At 33.2% G+C, this 26848-nt stretch overlaps 2 protein-coding genes across 2 annotated transcripts; both read right to left on the bottom strand.

The window, feature by feature from the left end:
- Positions 1–4149: 4149 nt before the first annotated feature.
- On the bottom strand, positions 4150–6242 carry LOC146944960 (tyrosine decarboxylase 1-like). The gene has a single exon (XM_085743351.1). It carries the CDS (start codon positions 5951–5953, stop codon positions 4370–4372), a length of 1584 nt encoding a protein of 527 aa, XP_085599477.1. The 5' UTR covers positions 5954–6242; the 3' UTR covers positions 4150–4369.
- Positions 6243–25993: 19751 nt separating this feature from the next.
- LOC146944959 (tyrosine decarboxylase-like) lies at positions 25994–26407 on the bottom strand. Its single transcript, XM_085748005.1, has one exon. It carries the CDS (start codon positions 26405–26407, stop codon positions 25994–25996), a length of 414 nt encoding a protein of 137 aa, XP_085604131.1.
- Positions 26408–26848: the final 441 nt, after the last annotated feature.

Below are 26848 nucleotides of genomic sequence, written 5' to 3'. Positions count from 1 at the left end.
CAATGACATAATTACTCCTACATGGACTCTCCTCACGCTCCCTTGTGTTCTAGGTTTTTCTTTTCAATCGTTGTTGTCAGTTCTCTCTACCTACTTCTCGCCGAAATCAACAGCTTTGTTCCAACAAAATTTTAAAACCTTGTGGGAATGTTAATTCATGCTTTTCCGCCTTCTTTATACCAATCTGCCAATCTACAGTAACCATTATTGATTTGAAACATTTGTGTCAAAAGAGGAAAAGCTAATCATATATATAGAGTTAGGATCCGTTGACACCTGGTGTCAACGGATTCGTTGACACCAAATCCTAACCGTTCTTTATTTTAATCTTAATGGCTCATATTTATTCACCAACTTGTTCACGTGGGGACTCTTCAAAGAAAAACATGCTACCTTCTCATCTTCTTCTTGAAGGCACTCATTCTTATGGTTATTAGAGAAAAATTCTAAAGACCAATTGATCATCCATTTTCTCTCATGTTTTCGATTTCATTCTCAGTCATAATAATGTTAAAAATTGTTGCTTTCATTCCCATCAAAATTACTTCTCTCTTTTCTTTTCATCCGGATCTTATTTTGTAAAGGAAATTTCATGCCAAACATAAAACTGAGAATTGATCTTAATTTGTAATGTTGAAAGAACTATCCTCTATTGCACAATTTAAAAGCTTTCCCAAAATTCCCATATCCTTGTTGTGTGCCTTGTAATCTCTACGATTAGCTTCCCCTTTTTATTGATATGATTAGCTTTTCCTCTTTTGACACAAATGTTTCAAATCAATAATGGTTACTGTAGATTGGCAGATTGGTATAAAGAAGGCGGAAAAGCATGAATTAACATTCCCACAAGGTTTTAAAATTTTGTTGGAACAAAGCTGTTGATTTCGGCGAGAAGTAGGTAGAGAGAACTGACAACAACGATTGAAAAGAAAAACCTAGAACACAAGGGAGCGTGAGGAGAGTCCATGTAGGAGTAATTATGTCATTGATTGTTGGCCATTAGATTAAAAAGATAGATGGCTTGGATTTGGTGTCAACGAATCCGTTGACACCTGGTGTCAATGGATCCTAACTCATATATATATATATATATATATATATATATATATATATATATATATATAGAAAATATTATTCTAATTAGTCTAATCAGTATAATGTAATTCCCCTTATGTTCCAATAGATAATCTTCATCTAAAAGGCTTTTGCACACCAGTTTTATTCCTGGTAGCATAGATACTTTTCATAGTAGGTTTTGGTTTAGACAACTTACTTTTGGGCTTGGTCACCAGAGTGAAAGCATTTTGACCTTCAGGAATATCAGTCTCTAAATGTTGAAGAAGCCTGTGTTCTGCTTCTTCATTCGCAGCAATGTTGGACCAAGACTGCTGCAAGAAAACTCTATTTTGTATCTCCAAATCTCTTCTAATTGCATCATCATCTTCCTTATCAGAAGCAGTGTTGTAGGTCTCCTCATTAGTGTTTGGTTCCTAATTAGCAACATGAACTTTATTGTTTCTCACATATTTAGGGAAGGTAATCAATGTGCTGATGCCCTAGCCAACCATGGTTTATCCCTAAATCATCTTACTTGTTGGAATCAACTCCCTCCCTTTATCCAAACTTTCTTTGTAGAAAACAAAATAGGAAGGCCTATGTTTAGGTTTATTCCTTCCTAAGGAGGTTTTGGTTCGGTCCCCCTCCTTTTTTCTTCTTGTTGTTTTTTGGTTTGGTTTAATATATTTCTGGTGGTAGCATCTTTTGTTGCTCCACTTTTTTGCCTAAAAAAAAAAATCAGTATAATGTAAATCTATAATATAGAATATTCTAAAACTAAAAAAAAGATAGAAAGAAAATGAATGACCTATTATAAACTATATAGATAATATTATATCGAATTCAGAATTTTATTTGTATTTTTTATATACTTTATACAAAATACAAATAGAATTCTGAATTCGAATTTTTATTTTGAATCTATATATATATATATATATATATATATATATATATATATATATATATATATATAGAATTCTGAATACCTCACAAATTTATATGTTACTTTATTTGTTTCCAGTGAAGAATTTTAGAGAACCTGGTCAGTTATGAGATTTCAAGTGAAAAAGCTGATGATCATGAAACAGTTTCAGCGCAAGATGATCACATTGAAGAAACTAAACGCTCTTAGTTATGAGTGTACATTCTGGCAATTGAAGCAAGTCATACCAAACTCTTCACTACTTCAAAACTATTTTCCAGTTTAAGCTCCCAAACAACTATTTCATCCTTTAACCATCCTAACACGTATTGGATAAGAAACAGAAAAATTTGAGGGAATAAATTCTTTTAACAAGCTTAATAACTGTAATGATGCATGAAATATCAGAACTAAAATTGAGGTACATTCGGCCAAAAAAAAAAAAATTAAATTGAGGTACATTCGGCCAAAAAAAAATAATTTGAGGTACATAAATTTTTTTTATCTTTTTTTAGGCAATGTATATAAATTCTATTATTATAAGCATATGAATTCTAACATTTGAATTTGTGGATATATAACCGAGGCTAATTTTCCTCTAAGAAAGAAAATTGAGGCTAACTTTATAGTGCACAAGTGAAACAAGTCTTGCATTGTGCACAAATTAGTTTTCGTTGGATCGATGAATTCTACTATTAGATAAAATAGAAAATTGTTGTTCACACATTTGATAGGGCTGAAAAACACATGTAAAAGACGAAAATACCCCTCGACAAACCGGCTGCAGTTAACTACCGAGGAACACTTCGGCAGTTAAGTACCGACGAACTTAAAACTTGAAATTAAATAAGGAAATACACCTAAGTTTTCCCTTAATTAAATTTAATTCTTTAATAAGAAAATATTTGTAATTATTTGTATTTAATTTCATTGATGTCTATCATTATTTATAGGTTTGACTAACCTATTATTACTTTATAATATTTCAGATATTATTCATCTCTTTTTCAAATAATTATATGGGAAATTATAAATGATACTCAAATTTGTCGACGAAAATAGACGAATTAGCGGAAGCTGAATAATTTTTTTTTTTTTTTGAGGGAGGAAGCTGAATATTTATATCCTATAAACATTTTCAACTTCTAGCTAGCAGCATAAATTCAATCATCTTTTTACCAATCTTGTCACTAGCTCACACATTTTCTTCAATTAATTTTTCAAAATATATGTTTATATAACACAATGAAATTGCTTTCAAAATATTCTTTTCTTCATAATATTTCCGACTCCACCGTTAGTTTACTGCCATGAGGCAAGAGCACTATTAAGAATATATATTGGTCAACATTAAGAATATTTTTTATTAGGGTGTTCTATTTTTATTTTTTTTATATTAATCTACATTTTTATTCAAAAAATATAAGGGAAAGCCTAGCGTTTTGCACTTCGTAAAAATTTGTCGCAGTTTGTTTCGCAAATTATATTTTCGTCGACAAATTTGTCATACCATTCATAGTTTCCTATATAATTATTTGAAAAAGGGATGAATAATATCTTAAATATTATAAAGTAATAATAGGTTAGTCAAACCTATAAATAATGATAGACATCAATGAAATTAATTACAAATAATTACAAATATTTTCTAATTAAAGAATTAAATTTAATTAAGGGAAAACTTAGGTGTATTTCCTTATTTAATTTCAAGTTTTAAGTTCCTCGGTAGTTAACTGTCGAAGTTTTCCTCGATAGTTAACTGCAAAAGTTTCCTCGGCAGTTAACTGCAGCCGGTTTACTTCCTCGACAGTTAACTGTCGAGGGGTATTTTCGTCTTTTATATGTGTTTCTCAGCCCTGTCAAATGTGTGAACAACAATTTTCGATAAAATAAGATATGATGTGACTTATCGATATAGTGGTGAAAAAGACACTTGTGCATGGTGGAACACCGTTTTACTATTTATTATTTATATAGTCCTAAAGGAAATTCCACTATTTTAAAATTTAAAGTGAGTTAAAATAGTCCATCTGTTTAATAGATGAGCCATATAAAATTTCAATCTATTTAATGTAAGAAGATTTTAATTTTTGTTTCAATCTATTTGATCCAACCCTTAAAAAATTTATTCTGCTGATGTTGATGTGCAGATGAATACACAATATGTAGGTTGGCTTTTGCCACAAATAAAAAGATATTATAATTAGACATATACTTTATTTCGGGAGGAAATAGACATAATAGCAAACATAATAACACAAAGGATATCAATCAACAAGACAATTCATAATCCTTAAGCTCAACTACTAACTAACAACAAACTAACTTAAATGCAAATTTTGCTTTTTTAATAGTAAACTTGTAACCATTGTAACCAATAGACCGTTTCTAGACAAATATGCAACTCTTTTTATCTTTTAGAATAGCATCTGCATGTTCTTGTACAACCTTCCAAGCCCTAATCACATGCATTTCCTCTGTTAAAGTTGCTCCAACAGCACACCTAATCACAAAAACTCCTTCAACCACAGCATGAGTCATGTACACATCACCTGAACCATTGATAGAATCCAACAACTTACGATTAATTTCATTAGCAATAACATCTTCACTACTAATTAATTTAGCTTCTCCATTTGTCACCTTTCCATTAGCAACAATAACATCTTCATTACTAATTAGTTTAACATCACCATTTGTTACCTTTCCATTAGCAACTTTTTTACCATATGGTAAAATCCTAAAACAAACAAGAGAAAGTTTTCTAGGTACAACAATTTCAAACCTTTTGTCCATTTTCACCAACCCTTCAAAAGTTTTAGCCATTTCAACATGGTTCCTTAAAAAATTCCTAAGATTATCAACACCATAGCTTCTAAGAACAAACCATACCTTCAAAGCGCGAAATCTTCGGCTTAAAGTTACCTGCCAATCTTTGTAATCAACCACTTGTTTTGAATCAGAAGCACTATTCTCCAAATACTCAGAATTCGTCGTTGACAAACACTTTATCAAAGAATTTGGATCCTTTAACCAAAGACAACAACAATCTAAATTAGTCAAAAACCATTTATGAGCATTAAGACTAAAAGAATCAGCATCTTCAACACCATCAATCAAATATCTAAACTCAGGACAAATACAAGCACTACCAGCATAAGCAGCATCAACATGAACCCAAATTCCATAATCTTTCGCGACATTGCACAATTTTCCTACCGGATCAATTGCGGTCGTTGAAGTTGTGCCAACAGTTACACAAAGAAAGCAAGGAACCAAACCATTTTTCAAATCATTTTGTATTGTTGATAACAATGATTCAGGCAACAAAGTGAATGAATTTAACTTATCAGTCTTAATAGCCCGGAAATTTTTCGGGTCTATTCCTATTATATGAGCTGCTTTTTGAACTGCACAATGTGTTTGATCAGAACCATAAACAACAAGTTTACCTACATTTTCACTACCAATTTTGCTAAGAATTTTATCTCTAGCAACAACTAGAGTTCCCAAAATACCTTCACAGGTTGTACCTAATAAAACACCGCCGCCACCACCTTTAAAAAGAAAACTCTTAGGAAGATTCAAAATTTCACCAAGCCAATCTATAACAACATTTTCTAGTTCTGTAGCAGCTGGTGATGAAATCCAGTTAAATCCAACAACGTTCAATCCAGTGCTTAACATTTCTCCTAAGAACCCTGCTGTGCTACCACTTGATGGAAAATAAGCAAAGTAATTAGGACTTTGCCAATGTGTTATACCTGGGATTATGTGTTTTTGATAATCTTCAAGGATGGTTTCAATAGGTTCAGGATTTGAAGGTGCAAAAGAAGGTAACAGTTTTTTGAGGTAGTTTGGTTCTACTTGACTTAGGACAGGATAGTTTGAAATGTTTTCATAATAATCAGCTAGGAAATCAATGATCATGTGACCTTGTTTCTTGAATTCTGTAGTATCTAGTGGGTTCATGATGATGAATGTTGAAGAGATTTGAGGAATGTCAGATATTTGTATTAAAGAATTTATGAATGTTTGCAAGAATGTGTAAATATGATATGAGCTGTGTTATATAAGATGAGAATTTGTATGAATTTAAATCGTAAGGACCAAGTTTGAATAATATTTTGCATATTAATGCTATTTGTGTATCAAGTTTAAATTTTGAGGACCAAGTTTGACTAATATTTTGCATATTAATGCTATTTGTGTATCAAGTTTAAATTTTGAGGACCAAGTTTGAATAATATTTTGCATATTAATGCTATTTGTGTATCAAGTTTAAATTTTGAGGACCAATTGTATGAATATTTAGCATATCAAACGCATTTTAAGGACCAAGTTTGATTTTTTTTTTTTCTTTTCTTTGTGATTCCCTGTTGACTAACCATGTTGTTTTGCTTTCATTGTAGTGTCCACTCGCAATTACAAATCACAATCAAGAGACCGGCTTAATTTAAAGCTTCAACCAAAACCGAAGTACTAGTGGTAATATAACACACACATCTCACAAGTAATTAAGGATCATATTTATTTTGCTAAGAAAATTTGGTTGTAAATCACTTTCTATACCCCAATAAAATCAAACATTATTAAATGATATAGCTAATAATCCTAATGATATAGGTGTCGCTACGTGTAACTTTTATAGAAGGAAACAATAAAGTGATCTTGATAATAAATTTAAAAAAGGAAACATGACGACTAATTTTTATACAAATATGACGCAAATAATAATTTTTTAAAACGTATTCATAAGGATTTTTAAATCCTCTATCAGAATCAGAATAATTTCTCAGCAAGTAAAGTTGCAGTTTAAAATTGGTATCCCACCTCAAAAAATTTGTATAGATCAAACTTATGTCTTTTTTTTTTCTTCTAGGTTGTATAATCAAACTTATGTCTTCTACTATAAGGTCAATCAACTAAGTGTGTGTTTGGCATGTCGGTGGCGAGAATTGATTTTGATAAAATGAAGTTTGAAAGAATTGATTTTGGTTAAAAGTGAGTTGGGTGTGAATTGATTTATGTTTGGATACGCTTATTAAAAGTGATTTTTTTGAGTTGATGATGTTTGGATAGTTTGAATAAAAATTGATTTTATATAAGTAATGACCAAATTACCCATTTAACTGTGTTTAAAATTAAATATCCCATTCTTAATTTAGATAATCATTTGAATTTATCTAAAATCATAAATGAATTTTTATTGGTTCACAAATTTATTTTAAAATAATATCAGTTTATGAGAGTCTTTTTTTTTTAAATAAAATCATTTGACATATTTTTAAAGAAAAACGTTATTCTCATTATAAAAAAACTCACTTAAGCTAATGGGCTGGGTTAAGTAAGAAAAATACTAACATGCCCAATTAATGCTTCTTCATCTCTAACCTAGATAATGAAATATGGCTGCAGCCTAAAACATGAAACAGGGGATTCATATAATCAAAACTGCATGAATGCACATGGCTATGAAAGGGGCAAAACTGGTAAATCAAGTTTGTTTGCTGCAGAATTGATTACATGAAACGCTGAAGCTTGAAATTCATGCTTCTCTCAAACTAATGAAATATGGCTGCAGCCTAAAACATGAAACAGGGGATTCATATAATCAAAACTGCATGAATGCACATGGCTATGAAAGGGGCAAAACTGGTAAATCAAGTTTGTTTGCTGCAGAATTGATTACATGAAACGCTGAAGCTTGAAATTCATGCTTCTCTCAAACTCACGTTTAGCTTTGAAAAGTGAAATACTAGAATTGCTTTTTGTTTTGTCCAAACATCATTGAAAAGGGTAAACTCACTTTTGGCAATTCAAACTGGCTTTTGGATGACAAAAAAGCCATACCAAACAGACACTAAACTACATTCATTGCTTGGAATTTGGATACGGCTTATATATATCTACGTGACCTTTGCTTAACTGATTAAAATAATATGCAATTCATTCGCACTTCTTAGTGTATAAGGTTTAACTCAGCCGAAAAAATACTCAAAATTATTAGACCGAATGCGATTGCGGTTTGAATCTCAGTTACTCCACTTGTGTGTGTGTGAGTTTTCAGTGGATATTATCATATCGTTTATCTACCCAAAAAATTTATTCGCACTTCATGACAATGTAAAAATATTAGTGTTAGAGAATGTTGTGTAGCTGAACTGGTTTGAGTTAAGGGTTAAGAAGTTGGGGGTTTAGAGTTCAAGTTCTTGCAAAAAGAAAAAAAAAACTAATATAACAATTATCATACTAACATTTTCCATTAAAAAAATGTGTTCGGGAATGTTAAATGTTTTTTATAAAAATATAACAAAAATAATTAACTAGAACCATGAAATCCTCTAAAAATAACTAGAACTGGAAAAATGACCATACAACGGGTGTTAAATCTAACGGAAGGAGTTTTGTCAAAAAAAAATAAAAAATCTAACGGAAGGAGTTAAACTCCTCAATGTTATGAAACAATGTTTGAATCTTAACTCATAAAAGCATTCATATAGTGCAGGTCATATCTCAGTTAAATTTTAAAAAATTGTTAGTTTATTACAAAAATATCATTTAATTATTGATTTTAAAAAAAACTAGGCCGACACATTATTATTATCTAGTTTTTTTTTTAGCAATATTATTAAAAAAGAAATATACTAAACACGTTTAAACCATTATTTCATGGTTGCTGTATGCATTTCCACCTGATACTTAGTTATCATCCAATAGTTCGATCTCAACTACCCCCATAGAACTTCAGTTAGTATTTCATTTATTTCTGATTAGGTTGTGAAAGAGTCGCACATTACACATGCATGCATGATCATGTATGTACACCGTCACATCCCTGCAAGTAGGTGATCACAGGCATGCATACTTGCATTGCAGTGAACTAGAAAATTGGTTTTGACGAGGTGATATATCATATATGCTACTCTTTTTTGTTTAAGATGAAATAATAAAATTAAAGTTATACTAATAAATATATTACAATCGTTTTTTGGAGATTTGAAATTCATCTTTACGTTGTCAGACTTTTTTTTTTGTGGTGGCGGGGTTCGAACCCTAACCTTACATGTATTATGCATTGTCCATACCAATTGAGTTAAGCTCACGAAGGCATTACGTTGTTAAACTAACACATGATATGTCACTTCTTCTTTTTTAACGGCAAATGTCACGTTGATTTTCAAGCAGAGGAGAGAATGATTTTTGAGTCTCATGTATGATTTCCTTATCAAGAAGACAAGAACTGAGTCCTAATTTATCAATTGAGCCAACAACAACAAAAAAAGAGACAAAAATAGAAAAGGTTGGATTAAGCCATTAAAGTAGTTCTAACAAAGCTTTATGTTTTTTGACATTATATAGCACTTTATGTGTTATCTATTCCAGTATTATCGTATGTGTTACAAGTTTATAGAGATGTACGATCCAAAATAAGGAAATTCTACGGTGCAGTCACCTAAATGACTTTTTCAAAAAAGTCAAACATTTAAAATCAGCTTGTACAAAAACCGGCTTAAAAAGTCTAAAATAAAATAATGGAATTTATTAAAGGACCAACAGGGAAGCTTATTTTACAACCATTTATTTTATGTCCAAATTATCAAGATATTACACTAGTAAAAGCACAAATTAGATGGTGTGAACAAACGTCAGATTATTTTTTACAAAAATATTTATATGAAAGCCAAGAAACTGAAGATCATTTTTTATATAATGAATATAAAGAATTAGCTAAAGATTTAAAGGATAAACTTAAAAAGTTAGCTAGATAACTCTATAAGATGAGTGAAGAAAACAATACACTCACAACTAGAGTCAAAGCTTTGCTTGACGAAACCAAGAAACTAAATGAGAGATTTGAAAGACAAATTTCTTTTCTTGAAACCTTACCTCAAATCTTTAAACAAAATAGTTTATTCACAAAAGATTATGAGCAAGGATTAGAAAGACCCCATGAAACTTTGATAAATATGGAAAGAGATTTTCCATGTTACAACAAAAATGAGAACCATAAATATCCTCATATATATCATTCTTTTAATCCTCAGTTAAACAATATCACTGACATGATTAATTATCTGATAAAAAATTGTTGTAAACAAAATCTTTCTCTTCATGAAGAGGGGGAGAATAAGGAAAAAATCGAAAAAACTTTATTTACTAACTATAAAAAATGAGTATAGAAGAAAACATAGAGTATCAACTCGAAAAATTAGACCAACTTATGGCTACTGTGAAAAAGATTCCATTAAGGAAGAACCTGAACCTAAAGATCTAGAAGATTTTGTCTACGACTTTAGTTCTGATGATGAATCAAAAGACGATGGAAATTTCGTTAAAATAGAACAATTAGAAATGGGCGAAAGCTCAGGAACAAAAAGAGGACCCTCTTATAATTGGAATACAGAATTCCATAGAGAATTTTCCCAAGCTAAATACCAAAGAATTCCTATGAATTATATTCCCAAACATAGTGTAAATGATGGAAGTGGAATTCTAAATATTGATTGTGTTGACAATCTTGTTCAAGCTATAAGAAACTGGTATAATAAAAATACTATCCAAATACAGTTAGATAGTGATTTAAAAGGTATAAACCCAAAACAGATTTTTAATTATCTTTTGTGTAGAACAGAAGGTAATGCATATAAATTTCTGGCTGAAAACCTGAAGAAGAACAAACTGCAGAAAACAGTATGGGAATGATCAATAAAGTCTTTGAATGGCTTTTAAATGAATTCAAAGGATGGCAAGATACGGTAGATTCAAATATCGCCTTTAATACTGAAAAATTATGGAGAATAATGAATTTATCCATATGTAATCCTTGTTACATAGAAAATTATATTTGTGAATTTTCACAATTATATTATGACTTAAATAAGGAAACCAGAGATAGCCAAAAGGTTGTCGAACTATTCTACCAAAAATTACATATGGCAATGTCCCAAATAATTCAAACCGAATTTAATAATGCAGTATCCTCAGGAAAGGTTAAAAATACTTTAGGAGCTAGAATTTCTATTCTTAGAAATTGGATGCAAGAACAGTGCCTAAAGAAACAATCAAAACGAGATGCACGAATAGGATTGTGCTGCGATAGAATCCAAGGAAAAATTGGAGCATATGGTTGTGATAAAAATAGGAGAAAAAGAAAATATCCTAGAAGAAAGAAATTTAAAAGATTTTCCTATGATAAAAAGAAACATAGGAAGAAAAGATTCTATAGAAAAAAAAGGGAATACCCTAGAAAAAATAAAACCTGTCCCAAAGGAAAAAAATTATGTACATGCTGGTTATGCCATGAAACAGGACATTATGCTAATGAATGTCCAAAGAAAGTTTCTAAAGAAAAGAAACAAGTTTTAAACATGATCTATAGAATAGGTTATGAACCAGTAGAATCAGATTCAGATTCTGATTGGGAGCAACAAAGTTTCTATGAACTTTGTACGGATTCCGAAGATGAGAAAAACCAAGATTTTGAGTAAAGGAAACCCTAGTGCTACCTTTATCAAAGTAAAACTTCGCAAGAAGGAAATTTTAGCCTATTTAGATATAGGCGCAACATTATGTTTTGGAAAACGAAACATATCAAGAAATTGGGAAAAATTAGAAAAACCCAAAGAAATAATTGTTGCAGATAAGTCAAAACATCAAATATGGTTTGTTTTGAGAAACATCTCAATTACTATAGAAGGTCATGAATTCTTCATACCAACAATTTATCTCCATGATTCAGGATTAGATTTAATCATTGGAAATAACTTTTTAAAGTTATATGCACCGTTTGTGCAAAATGTTAAAACTATCTCTTTGCTTTGGAAAAATTTAGCAAACCCCAAAGAAAAGACAAAAGTTATAACAACAAAAATTATAACTAGAAACGAGATTATGCAATTAATTTCTGAAAATCTTATAAACCTAAAGAGTATTTGGGAAGAAGGAAAATTCTTTTTAAATCTTGAAGAAATAGAACAAAAACTTGATACTGTATGTTCAGAAGATCCTTCGGATAAACTGAAAAATACAAATCATGAACTTGTTACTATTAAATTACGAGATCTCAATAAGGAGATTAATGTAAAATATAAAATGCCTTATTCAGTACAAGATAAATTAGAATTTCAAAAAGATATAAAAGAACTTCAAGAAAAGAAGTTAATTACTCCATCTGCAAGTCCACATTCGGCACCCGCTTTTTATGTGACAAATCACAATGAAATAAAAAGAGGAAAAGCTAGAATGGTGATAAATTATAAGAAACTCAATGATGCTACAATCGGAGATTCTTATAAATTACCACGAAAGGATTATATTTTGCAGAAAATAAAAGGAAGTGATTGGTTTTCATCCTTTGATGCAAAATCAGGATACTATCAAATTAGACTTTCAGAAGAAACTAAGCCTTTAACAGCTTTTTCATGTCCACAAGGTCATTACCAATGGAATGTCCTTCCATTTGGACTAAAACAAGCACCATCTATATACCAAAGATTTATGGATAATGCTCTTAGAGGATTAGAACATACATGTTTGGCATATATTGATGACATTTTAGTTTTTACAAAAGGAACTAAAGAACAACATCTTAAAGATGTAGAAACTGTTTTAAACAGAATTTCAGAAAAAGGAATTGTTATTTCAAAAAAGAAATCACAATTAGCCAAAAAAAGAAATCGAGTATTTAGGTCTTATTTTAAAAGAAAATGGCACTCTCGATTTATCTCCACATGTTCAGGAAAAGATTCAAGCTTTCCCTGATGAATTGAAAGACCGAAAACAAATTCAAAGATTTTTAGGATGTTTGAATTATATTGCCAATGAAGGATTTTTCAAAAATTTGGCAACTGAAAGAAAGGTTTTACAGAAAAAGATATCTGAAAAAGTTCCATGGTCATGGACTGAACAAGATACTCTAACTGTAAAAACTATTAAAAGAAAAATTAAAGTTTTACCCAGCTTATACAATCCAACAGAAAATGATTTTTTAATTGTTGAGATTGATGCTGATAAAACAACCTGGGCAGGTTGTATGAGAGCTCTACCTAATGGTAAAGTGATACTGAATCTTGATGATTCGGGAAACTATGTTGGTGATATAACCCATCAACAAGGAATAAAAGATACTGGAGCAACCCAGTACGCTAAGTCTAGTAGCTCGAAAGAGAAATTAGACAAACTATCTGATTTATCAGAAAAATTAGTATCAAAAGATACTAAGATTGATTATTCTTATGAAAATATTAAAAATAAGATAAAAGATGAAGATCTTTTGCTTTGTAAATATGTTTCAGGGTCGTTCACAGATACTGAAACGAGATATCCAATTCATGAGTTAGAAACATTAAGTTGTGTTAAAGTTTTAACAAAATGGCAAATGGAATTAATTCCAACCAGATTTTTACTAAGAACAGATTCCAAATATGTAACCGTATTTTGGAAATATGACCTTCGTGTCAATTATAAATATGGAAGACTTGTAAGATGGCAGATGAAACTCCAGCCGTTTCACCCATATATTGAATATATAAAATCTGAAAAGAATTGCTTTGCAGATGCATTAACTAGAGAATGGAAGCCGCTATAAAGACATTACAGAATTCTCTCAGGCAAAAGCAGGAGCAAATTACCTCTGCAAAAAAATCGTCTAGAAACTCTTCTTTCTGAAGAGGGGGAGATGATATTAACAATTCAAAACCTTGAAAAACTATGTAAAAAAGAAACATCAACAGTTTCAGAATCCAAAACTACTGAAAACTGGGATCTACTAGGACAAGATTCTGGGAAATACAACTACTATGTAAAATACACAATCCCAAAAGAATCAGAAACTCCAATTGAGTCAATAGCACCAAATGGATGGAATTCATCAACAAACCCAACAACTGTCCTTGCAGAATTACCTAAAACATCTTGGGCTGACAAAGTTGAAGAAGATGAAAGAAAAAATGGAAAAGAAAAAGAATCCATTGATCAACAAACAAGTCAGAAAATTGATAGTCAACTTGGCAAAAAGCAAGCATATGTAATTTTTGATGGACCCATGAAAGGTATCTACCATAACTGGGAAACCACAAAGTTACATGTAAATGGTAAAAATGTCAGATACAAGGGTTATATGACTCTTGAAGAAGCAAAAACAGCCTACAACGCTGTTACAAAGAAGTTGCAACAGCCAATAACATAGTCCAACCATCAAAAATGGAGACTAAAAAGAAGATATCTGTAGATAGAATTATCTATGGAGAAAGACAGTTCGTCAAAGAAGTCACCATTGGAGACTACTACAAAAACTGGAGATGGTTAACCAACTATTCAGAAGAATTAAAAGCAAAATGTTTTTATCCTAGCAACAATGGGATAGAAGTCAAAGCTGTAACAGTTCCAGGCATAGGCAAGGAATTGGTAAGATCATTCTATGATTGTGGGATGATTAAAACGATGTATCTTCAAGAAGATACAAGAAAGAAGATCCATGAATTAGAACTTCTTCCGAAAGATATAGGCGATGTCGCTTATAAATTCAACAATAACTTTGCAAAAGGTAAAGAGTTCTTTTTATCTTTTACTTCAACCTATCCATGGTTTGAAGATGATAAAGTTATTAAAGCCAGACATTTAATCAAGATTGGCATTTCAAATCATTCATATCCAACAAATGATGATAGAGATGTGGATCCAAGACCAGAATGTTTTCTGCATCAAATGGAAAAATTCTATGATACTCTCATCAGATTTGGATCAAAATTACCTAACTTCAGGGTAATCACAGCAAAAGAAAGTTTTCTAGTCTATAGTGACTCAAGAAAACAAGCTAGAGAAGAACACCTTCAGCAAATACTAAAGTTCGAAGAAAACTTTAGTGGGCTTGAAGCAGACTTGGGCCATCTACCCGACCCAATTCAACAGGAGTTCTGCCGACACTTTCAAAAATACAAAGGACACCAATGCAAGTGGTGTGCAAAAGACATGAATAACGTGGCCGACAAAGAATCATTGTATGATAGTGACGTATCACCAAACAACGAAGAAAATGTATAAAGTTAGTGGGCATGGGACCCATTTAGAGATAAGCCTTATCTCTAAGGCAATTATGTAACATATTTTTCTACGTCTTCTTTTTTTCTGTCTTGTCATTTCTTTTCGTGTGCTGTAAAGGAAAGAGACGTTGTGCCAACTATGAAGACCAACTTGTAAGTCTCTCATCCTATAAATAAGGGCCTCGAAGCCCATTTGTAACCACCATGAATTGAAGCAATATAAGTTATATCAGTTTGATATGAGCTTGCCTCTTAGTTTTAAGAACTAGTGGTCCTATAGTGGTAAAACACTATAGCTGAGAATTCTTGAGGTAATACTCTGGAGGAATTCGCCCTGAGTTGGGAAAAACTCAAACACAAGCAGAAAAAATTGCTGAAGAAATCAAATTGCTGAAGCAAAAATCAACCATATTTCTGAAGAAATAATCAGGTATGAATTTATTGCATATTATTATAAAACATGACTGAAATCTCATATTTCGAAGGAACATCTAGTTATTATGCTGATAGCATAATAGATAATAAAATAGAATAAGCAGATTTGTCTTTAACTGCTGAAGAAAATTTTAAAAGAAAATTTAGTAAATTGAGAGAATTTCTTTCAAGGAAAAATATTCTGAAATTTGGAATAGTAACAGGGGAAGAAGCAATTCCTATTGAAACAACTAATGGAAAAATAGTTATATCTACTATAAACAAAGAACAAATCATAAAGAGACTTGAAACGTTTTCCGAAAACGAAAGAAGAAAAATTGGTTATATTCATATATCAACCATTCAATTCTTAATCAAAAGTACCTTCATGAAAGGTATTAATTCACCTTTAGAAATAGCCCTAGAAGACTCTAGGATTTTAGACAAGAACCATGCAATGATTGCAAAAGGAAAATGTAATCTTAAAGATGGAAAAATAAAATTTGATATAAATTTACAAATAGGATTATCCCTAAAAGATATAGATCTAGATAGATCCATAGTTTTTCATTATAAAATGGAAAATTCAAAATTCATGAAAGAAGGTAATCATCCTTTTACAATTTATTATAGAATTAATTATGCTCTGAGTAATTCACACCATAGCATAGAATTCTTAGGAAAAGATACAATTCATATCGCTTTTCCAATTAAAAATGAAAATAAAAATAAAAAAGAAATTAAAAATATCTTTTTTCCAAAAACAAAGGCTTTTTAAAATCGCTTTTCCAATTAACCGATTTAAAAAGACATCCACTTGGCACTTTCCTATTAGGCCACATAAGCGACTTTTCCAAAAAAGTCACAAAAGCAACTTCACCATAGAAGCTCCCTCCAAAATATATTTATAAAGACATGAGCAAGAGGCCGGTCATTCCTTTTCTATAAGCAAAACTTAATAAGAGTATAAGATTTATTTAACGGTTAATTACAACAATAAATAAATTAGATAAAGCAATTTGGAACATCGGATATGTAAAGAGGTATTTATGCGTGTTTTATTTCTCTCAAAAAAAAAGTGAGTTTTATAGAATGGTGAATCATTCTTTATTATTTTTTTTATCATTGGATGAATTGGGACGTTACAACGTGGATAGAAAAAAATGGTTGAAGTTGTTAGCGCAGCACAATGCTTGTGATACAAGCTAGTTTTTTTAGGGTTTTTGATTATTGGAATTTAAGAGAATAAGAAGAAGAGAGAATGAGAAGATCGAATTATGTAAATTGTGAATTACACATACAGACTTATTGTCTATAAACAAATCTATAGGTCTGCTAACTTCAATTTCCATCTCCTTAAGTATAGATTCAAGCCAAACTGCTTGCCAAGCTACCAGACAACATGCAATGTACTCAGATTCACATGTTGACAATGCTACCATTGGTTGCTTCTTAGCAAACGAAGAGATTGGAGCATTCAGAAATTTGAATAGCTAACTTGAGGTGCTCTTTCTATCTTGCTTATCTCCATAAAAACGAGTCTCAACCAATTATGAGCACTCAAAAAGAAACTACAAGTTTCATCCAATTGTTGGCACTGTTGTGAATTCGGACAAAATCACACCAATGAATCACAAAGATGTGTGGAGCAAAGGAAGTAGTAATCAATTGATAAAGTGTCTCCAAGCAACAACAACAAAAAAAACATACCTAAATCTATGTGTAGAGCAACACCACAAGCATAATCAAAGCAATAAAGATAAGCAAAGAAAGAAAGGAACAAACACACCAAGATGGTAACCCAGTTCGGTCCAATATGACCTACTCTGGGGGAGAGAGCAGCCCTCCAATCCACTAAGATGAAAGTGATACAAATGGGTTACAAGAAATTAGCTTAGAAGCTCACAAAAGAACAAGACCTAATTTCTACCCATTTTCATGTCACCCACACTCAACAATGAATCCTAAGAGAAAACACAAAAGGAAGCTTTTGATCCTCCCAATGGTGAAATCTCACTACCCAAGGTGTTTACAATGTTTCCCAACCCAAGAGAACCTCACTACAAAGACACCCAACCCTAAAGTTACCTCCTTTGTATTCCAAGTTTCTCTCTCTAAAAGCCTCTCCTTCAAAATCTGCAAAGAAACACTTATATAGTACACAGTCACAGACGAAATCGCGCCGCGCCTGTGAAAATCGCGCCGCGATTGAAGCGTACGACCCAAGGTACGACATCCTTATCCACAAATCATGCCACGCCAGTACAAATCGTGCCGCGATTTACCTTCAGTAAAAACATCCATTCTGCCAAGGAAAAAAATCGTGTCACAGCTCCCAAAATCGCACCACGATTTTGGTCTTTACAGAATCAGAAATTTGAAGTCAAATATCAACATTTCTCCACCTTGACTTCTAATTGGTGATGATGTCACTTTAACCATCAACCACCATGCTGCTCTCTCCAAAAGGGAATCACTCTTCAACAAACTTGATCAAGTCCAAGCAATGCTTGAACCTTGATCTAGGTAATGACTTGGTAAACACATCCGCCGGATTCTCTTTCGATGCCACCTTTTCCACCACAATCTCTTTTGATTCAATCATGTCTCTAACAAAGTGCAAACGAATGTTAATGTGCTTTGTTCTCTCATGATACACTTGATGATTCACCAAGTGAATGGCGCTTTGGCTATCACAATGTATCTTCACACATTCTTGAGTAATTCCTAACTCACCAATCATCCCTTTCAACCATATGGCCTCTTTCACCCCTTCAACAAGGGCAATGTACTCCGCTTGAGTGGTAGATAATGCCACCACGGATTGTTGATTTGACTTCCAACTAATAGTCGTGCCATAAAGAGTAAACACAAAACCCGATAGACATTTTCATGTGTCTACATTGCCCGCATAGTCTGCATCAACATACACCTCCAAAGCGTCTTTATCTTGAGCTACTCTTGTGTATTTCAAACCGCCCTTCAAAGACCCATTCAAGTACCTCAACACCCACTTCAAAGCTTGCCAATGCACAATACCCGGATTTGCCATAAACCGACTCACAATGCTAACCGCATAAGCTAAGTCCGGCCTACTACAAACCATTCCATACATGATGCTTCCAACCCCACTTGCATAGGGAGTACTTTCCATCGCTTGCTTCTCATCCTCGGATTGAGGACATTGTTTTATGGACAACTTTGTGTGGTGACCCAAGGGAGTGCTCACGGTTTTAGAATTTGACATTCTAAAACGCTCCACCACCTTCTTCAAATAACTAAGTTGAGATAAGAAAAGTTCACCTTTGTCACGATTCCTCAAGATATCAATTCCAAGAACTCTCTTTGCCGAACCAAGATCTTTCATCTCAAATTCACCATTTAACTTTTCTTTGAGCTTCACAATCTCATCCTTGCTAGAGCTTGCCATCAAGATATCATCCACATATAAAAGAAGATAGAGAATGACTTTCTCACCCCTCTTCAACATGTACACACAAGAATCATACCCGCTTCTCACAAAACCAGTCTTCAAAAGAAATTCATCAAATCGTCGATACCATTGCCTAGGGCTTTGTTTCAACCCATACAAAGATTTCTTCAAAAGACATACCTTAGACTTGTCCTCTACAAAACCTTCTGGTTTCTCCATGTAGATTGTCTCTTCAAGGTCACCATGTAAGACTGCGGTCTTTACATCCATTTGTTCCAATTCAAGATTGAATTGATTCATAATAGCCATAAGTATCCTTATGGAACAATGTTTCACCACCGGTGAGAAGATCTCATTGTAGTCGATCCCCTCCACTTGAGTGAAACCCTTGGCCACAAGTCTTGCTTTGTACCTAGGACCTTCAACTCCCGGAATACCTTCCTTTTTCTTGAAGATCCACTTGCATCCAACTACCCTTTGATGTTTAGGTAGCTTCACAAGTTTCCAAGTTTGGTTCTTTTCCAATGAATCCATCTCTTCATTCACCGCCTTCAACCAATACTTGCTTTCTTTGCTCTCAAATGCCTCCTTGAAGTTTCTAGGTTCCGATTCTTGCACATCTTCAGCCGCATTTAAAGCAAAACACACCAAGTCCGCATAACCATATCTTCTAGGTGCCGTAATGGTCCTCCTTTCTCTATCTCTAGCCAAAAGATAATCGGGATCCACTACCGGTTGAGTTCCACTTGTATCCGATGTAGAAGCTTCATCTTCCACTTCATCTTTTTCTACATTTGGAAGCTCCACCTCAAACTGAGTTTCCTCCACAATTGTTTCCGGTATTAAAGTCTCTAGGTCTTTACACTTCATCCCCATACGGGTCTCATCAAAGGTAACATCCCTACTAATCAAGACTTTTGATCCTCCACTAGAGTCCAATTTCCACAACTTGTAACCCTTCACACCTTCCGGATACCCAATGAAGACACATTTCAAAGCTCTAGGCTCAAGCTTGTCTTGCTTGATATGCGCATATGCCAAAGCTCCGAAAACCTTCAAAGAGGAGTAATCTGCCGGTTTCCCACTCCATACTTTCATAGGTGTCTTGAAGTCAATTCCTGTTGATGGACATCTATTGATCAAATAACAGCAGTTGTCACTGCTTCACCCCAGAAACTCTTAGGCAACCCAGCTCCTAGAAGCATACACCTCACCCGCTCCAAAAGGGTCATATTCACCCGTTCAGCAAGACCATTTTGTTGCGGTGTTCTCGGTACGGTTCTATGCCTCTTGATTCCTTTCAACCTGCAAAACTCATTAAATTGCTCTGAAACAAACTCCAGGCCATTGTCAATTCTCAAACCTTTTAGTTTAGTTCCCATTTGATTTTCTATGAGAGTGTGCCATTCCTTAAACTTCTCAAAGGTGTCACTTTTGTTTTTCAAAACAAAGACCCACACTCTCCTAGAATAATCATCAATGATGGAAAGAAAATAGGAACCCCCTCCATGAGTAAGTGTCTTGGAAGGACCCCAAAGGTCCGAATGCACATACTCAAAAGGCCTACTAGAATGTTGCATACCACTACCAAACTTTACTCTATGTTGCTTGCCTAGTATGCAATGCTCACAAAATTCTAGCTTGTCCAATTTATCTTTTCCTAGCAAACCTTGTTTAGCTAGTTCAACTAAACCTCTTTCACTATCATGCCCTAATCTCAAATGCCACAATTCAGAATTATTATGAGGTACTACACTAGCTACCGATGCATTACCAATTACTATGGACCCATCTAAAATGTATAAACCTTTCATTTTAGACCCTTTGACCGTAATCAATGCACCATGCGAAATTTTACAAACCTCATGCTCAATTCTAGTGCAATAACCTAGACTATCAAACATGCTAAGGGAAATTAAATTTCGCTTAAGTTTGGGAACAAACCTCACATCCTTTAAAAGGAATTCACGGCCATCAAACATCTTTAGACGAACGGTGCCCATGCCTTGGACTTTGCATGCTTTGTTATTTCCGAGTCGAACAACTCCTCCTTCTTTTAGAGCCAAAGTCTCAAAATATTCCTTCCTAGGACACATATGATAAGAGCATCCCGAGTCCAAAACCCAACTCTTCTCCGGTTCCCAACTAGTGACCACTAGTGCACCCGCACTCTCATAACCATCTTCATCGGACGCCACCGCAACTTGAACGGAAGAACTACCATTGCCCCCTTTATCCGGGCAATCCTTCTTGAAGTGACCTTGTTTGTGACAAAGAAAGCATTTATACTTTGATTTGTCAAAACCCTTGGACTTAGACGTGGACCTTGACTTCCCCTTGCCTTTTCCTCTTTTCTCACTCCTTCCCCTTGCAACATTCAAGCCTTCACCACCTTCATTAACCTTCAAGTCCTTGAACTTGGTTAATTCCTTTGTTCTCAAAGCCGATTGGACCTCCTCCAAAGTAGTGGTGCCCTCCTTACCATAAAGGATGGTATCCTTGAAATGCTCAAAAGACTTTGGTAATGAACAAAGTAGCAACAAAGCCTTATCCTCATCTTCCATATTAACTTCAATGTTGGCCAAATCATCAAGAATTTTGTTAAATTCCGCCAATTGCTCCGAGATTGGTTTAGACTCCACCATCTTGAATGAATAGAGTTGTTGTTTCAATAGTTGTCTATGAGCCAACGATTCCGTCATGTACAATGACTCCAACTTAGCCCACATCGACGCCGTGGTAGCCTCCCTCGCGACATCCCTTAAGACCTTATCTCCGAGACATAAAACAATGGCACTCTTTGCCTTGTCTATCATCTCACGTTTCTCCGCTTGTGTCAAATGTGCCGGCATCGCCGCTTCACCCTTCAATGCTTCTACACACTTTTGTTGTGTCAAAACCGCTTGCATCTTAACCTTCCACAACCCGAAATCATTACTTCCGGTGAACTTCTCGATGTCCCACTTTGAACCCATGATACAAACTTTACCAATTTACGCCTATGCCCCACGGTGGGCGCCAATTATTGTGTTTTCGGACAAAATCACACCAATGAATCACAAAGATGTGTGGAGCAAAGGAAGTAGTAATCAATAGATAAAGTGTCTCCAAGCAACAACAACAAAAAAATAGACCTAAATCTATGTGTAGAGCAACACCACAAGCATAATCAAAGCAATAAAGATAAGCAAAGAAAGAAAGGAACAAACACACCAAGATGGTAACCCAGTTCGGTCCAATATGACCTACTCTGGGGGAGAGAGCAGCCCTCCAATCCACTAAGATGAAAGTGATACAAATGGGTTACAAGAAATTAGCTTAGAAGCTCACAAAAGAACAAGACCTAATTTCTACCCATTTTCATGTCACCCACACTCAACAATGAATCCTAAGAGAAAACACAAAAGGAAGCTTTTGATCCTTCCAATGGTGAAATCTCACTAGCCAAGGTGTTTACAATGTTTCCCAACCCAAGAGAACCTCACTACAAAGACACTCAACCCTAAAGTTACCTCCTTTGTATTCCCAGTTTCTCTCTCTAAAAGCCTCTCCTTCAAAATCTGCAACGAAACACTTATATAGTACACAGTGAAAGACGAAATCGCGCCGCGCCTGTGAAAATCGCGCCGCGATTGAAGCGTACGACCCAAGGTACGGCATCCTTATCCACAAATCGTGCCACGCCAGTACAAATCATGTCGCGATTTACCTTCAGCAAAAACATCCATTCTACCAACGAAAAAAACGTGTCACGGCTCCCAAAATCGCACCACGATTTTGGTCTTTACAGAATCAGAAATTTGAAGTCAAATATCAACAGGCACCATGTACACGACTATAAATGTATGTATACGACACCAGGTTAATTAAGTCCACAAAATAAATCACCTGTAGTGAGTGTCCGACTAAACTAATCATTACCCTCAGGCCCGACCTTGGGGGTGCGCAAGCAGCTCAACCAAGCCGGGCCTCCAAAACCAATGGGCCTCAAAAAAATAAATTAAGTCTAATACCACACCCCACTTAAATAAAATATATATATATATATATATATATATATATATGTTACTTCTTTTTCTTTCTTCGGTACACGTTTGAGTTTTTTCTAGACTCTAATTCTCCTTTGGACATAAATTTGATGTTACCAAACCACCCCCAATTTATATAATCACTCAATCAGTCAATTTGGAAAGCTATTTCAATAAAAAGAATCACAACAATCATTTCTTTTTCGCATAAAGCATTTGTTTCCCCTTTCCCACAACGGAGGAATGATAAATCCAAACGACACTGTTAGATAAATTTCACCTCTCTTTCACTTAATTTTTTTTTATTTCGTTTCATGTTTAGAAGTTCTTCTAATTCTGATTCTTTAATGAAGTTTAGCTACACAAAAAATTATGTTTTTATGTTAGGGGGCCTATTTCAAAAAGAGAGTCAAGACTCTTATTTCATAGGAACGGCCCTGATTACCTAACCACTAGCTAGAGACGCATATTAGACCAATATTAACTCTAGAAGAAAAAAAAAATGCAAGGCAATTCAAGCATGTATAAGTATACTTACCGCTAAGCGACACAAAGCCAAAGGTCATGTAATACATACACATAGTACAACACACAAGCATGTTCAAAGTATTATCATGTTAACAAAAGTGTGTGCATGATGGAGTGCTCTTTCCTTTACCTTAGTAATAGAGGCTATTAAGATTTCAACCAATAAAAATCTACTAGCTTCACAAATAAAAATCTACTCCCTCTGTTTCAAAATGAGTGTCGCTTTAGGCTTTGGCACACAGATTAAGAAATGGAATGAAATAATCATTAGATATAACGCTTTTACTAAACTGCCCTTACTTTATAAGAAAAAAACAAAATTAAAGTTGCATTGAAAATTATGAGAGAAAAGTTGGAGTATTTATTGAGGGTAAAGTTGGAAGAAACAAATTAAAGTTGTATTGGAAATGTAAAGTGACATTCATTTTGAAACAAATTTTTTTAGTTAAAGTGACATTCATTTTGAAACGGATGGAATACTAGCTTAGTTTCAAATTCTACTTCCTCCTAATTCTCAATAAAGACTTGGGTCTGACTAATATATGATTTACAACTAGCTCCTACTTAATAATTTTGTTATCAAAATAGGACCTTTTAATTGGTAAATAAACATAAATACTCTATAGAAATGTAACTACTATATTATAGACTATATTTTAACTAGAAATGTGTATATAAGTAATTTAAACTTCAAAATATCAATGCATTGTAATGTTTAAAATATATAGAGTAGATATAGCATAATGTGCGTTTGAGTCCAATTAAACCTATAACTTGAAACTACAGGACTTCATGCGTTGAATTTTGAGGATTAGAGACAAATGGAAAAGTGTAAGAAACAAGGTCAAGCAAAATATATACAATAAAAAATGGATAAGGATAAATATACGAATATGTATAGCTAGTTGTTATTGGCTTTTCATTATTTGATAGTAGATATTTATAATAATTTGTAGGAAAATTCTATGGTGAAGTCATGAGAATGACTTTTTTGGTGAAGTTAACACCGTAACATAAAAAATGTAATGAGTAACACCTCACTGTTTGTACAATGACATCAAAAGTTCAGTCCTCATAGTATCATCAATTCATCAGATTAACAAGACTACACTTAATCTAATTTTATGCTACCTTGTTATAAGCGTAACACCCCACAAAGTATAACAGTTAAGACTATCACATAATATCATCAACTCTGCTTGCATATTAAAGATTCCGACAATAAAATAGTACTTGTAAGTCCAAGATGTTGCAAGCATTACTAGATGAATTACTATTGATCATTAATCAGTAATCAACAATTTAAAAATGAATCAAACATTAAGAACAAAATTAACTTTTTCAAAAAAGTCAGTTGTCTGACTGCACCATAGAAGCTCCCTAATTTGTATTCTATTTGGAGTGGTTGGTGTTCCTGATAATATGGATTTGCCACTCATAAAACTAGTTATAACCAATGGCAATCAAGAACCTCCAAGAGGAAATAGAAAATGAAATATTGCAAAACCAAGAACAACCGATGGTTGTTTTTTTTTTTTTTATAACATAGAAGAAATTGAAAAGGTCAAAAATCATTCCAGAATAATAGAATAAGAGAGGTGGAGACATTACAAATTCTATGGTGAATGGAAAACCAAATCTCACAAGTGTGATTGTTAATTTAAATCATATCTTTTGTCTATATAAATATTCTAATATTTGATTTTTGGAAGGCCAAAAACTTTATAACATGAAAAGAAATATATGAAAAACAACATAATTAAGGAATGTCATTTTATGAAAGCATATAGTCTATATCAAAATAAAATAAAAATAAAAGCATATAATAAACGGGGTGTCTGGAGTTTGAACCCCGACCACTACATATTATAATGCATTGTCTCTATCGATTGAGTTATGTTCACGAGAAAGACTAACCAAGTCCTAACAACAAATAAATCAATTAATAGATTTTTCACTCGCCTTTTGCAATTAATTTTCACAATTCATTATTTAATTCATCCTAATTTTTTTTTTTATAATGACACAAATTTCAAGGTGAAAAAATTATCCTTCTTGGCTAAAGGGAAACTATAGAATTTGTTGAGAAAATAAATAAATGGGAAACTTACTTGAAAAATGGTTGTATTGAAGATTGAGATTTATGAGGGAGATTTCTCGGGTCCAATATGATTGACCGAGATATCGTCGTAGGGGTCCTTATAATATGAAGTGAATGATAGAGTGTAATTTCCATTAATGAATCATGAGTTTACAACATCTATATATATATATATATATATATATATATATATATATATATATATATATATATATATATATATATATATATCATAGCTGTTGTGTACTAGCAAGCATCTAACACTAAAATGGTGCTATACATAGTTAACTTGTACAACAAGCAACTCATATTAACTAACTACAGTGATGCTTTTATCTCGTGGTTCAATACCTTATTATCCTTCCTCCACCTCAAGGGCTTATCAACTCTGTGAATTGAAGAAATTGAGAACCGTGTCATAGAAAGATTAAAACCAATGTAATCAGATAAGATGCATCACAAGTTTTACGAAAGAAAACTCTTAGGAAGATTCAAAATTTCACCAAGCCAATCTATAACAACATTTTCTAGTTCTGTTGCAGCTGGTGATGAAATCCAGTTAAATCCAACAACATTCAATCCAGTGTTTAACATTTCTCCTAAGAACCCTGCTGTGCTACCACTTGATGGAAAATAAGCAAAGTAATTAGGACTTTGCCAATGTGTTATACCTGGGATTATGTGTTTTTGATAATCTTCAAGGATGATTTCAATAGGTTCAGGATTTGAAGGTGCAAAAGAAGGTAACAGTTTTTTGAGGTAGTTTGGTTCTACTTGACTTAGGACAGGATAGTTTGAAATGTTTTCATAATAATCAGCTAGGAAATCAATGATCATGTGACCTTGTTTCTTGAATTCTGTAGTATCTAGTGGGTTCATGATGATGAATGTTGAAGAGATTTGAGGAATGAATGTGATGTGAGATATTGTATTAAAGAATTTATGAATGTTTGCAAGAATGTAAGCCTATGAGTTGTGAGTTATATAAGATGAGAATTTGTATGAACTTCAATTGGAAGTATTAAGGTTATTTGTCTATAGCAACGATTTAGCTTTGGACAGTAGAGTTCATGTTCATATTGTCATTTCTCGAAATAATGGTTATATTATGCAAATATTAGAAAGTTTTAGTTAAGGAAGTCTGGTCTAGTCTAGTTAATGAAATCTAAATATCATGAACCCTAGAAACCCCACCAAAATAATTAATGTTTAGACATTACCTACCTTCTGACCGAACCTGGATTATTGAGAGGCTCTTCTTCTGAAAATTAGAAGATTAAGACCAAAAAAATAAAATAAAAAATTGAAGAAGCCAAATTA

The sequence above is a fragment of the Medicago sativa genome, chromosome 2, assembly GCF_051527215.1.
Source record: "Medicago sativa cultivar Bolivia chromosome 2, Bolivia_mono, whole genome shotgun sequence".
In the NCBI taxonomy this organism is placed as follows: Eukaryota; Viridiplantae; Streptophyta; class Magnoliopsida; order Fabales; family Fabaceae; genus Medicago; species Medicago sativa.
Note: the sequence above shows the minus strand (reverse complement) of the source record. Positions and strands in the feature narration are given on the sequence as shown.

What these genes read in the sequence shown, in the direction of transcription:
- LOC146944959 (XM_085748005.1), bottom strand. Translation starts at nt 26,407, where the DNA reads ATGAACCCACTAGATACTACAGAATTCAAGAAACAAGGTCACATGATC.
- LOC146944960 (XM_085743351.1), bottom strand. Translation starts at nt 5,953, where the DNA reads ATGAACCCACTAGATACTACAGAATTCAAGAAACAAGGTCACATGATC.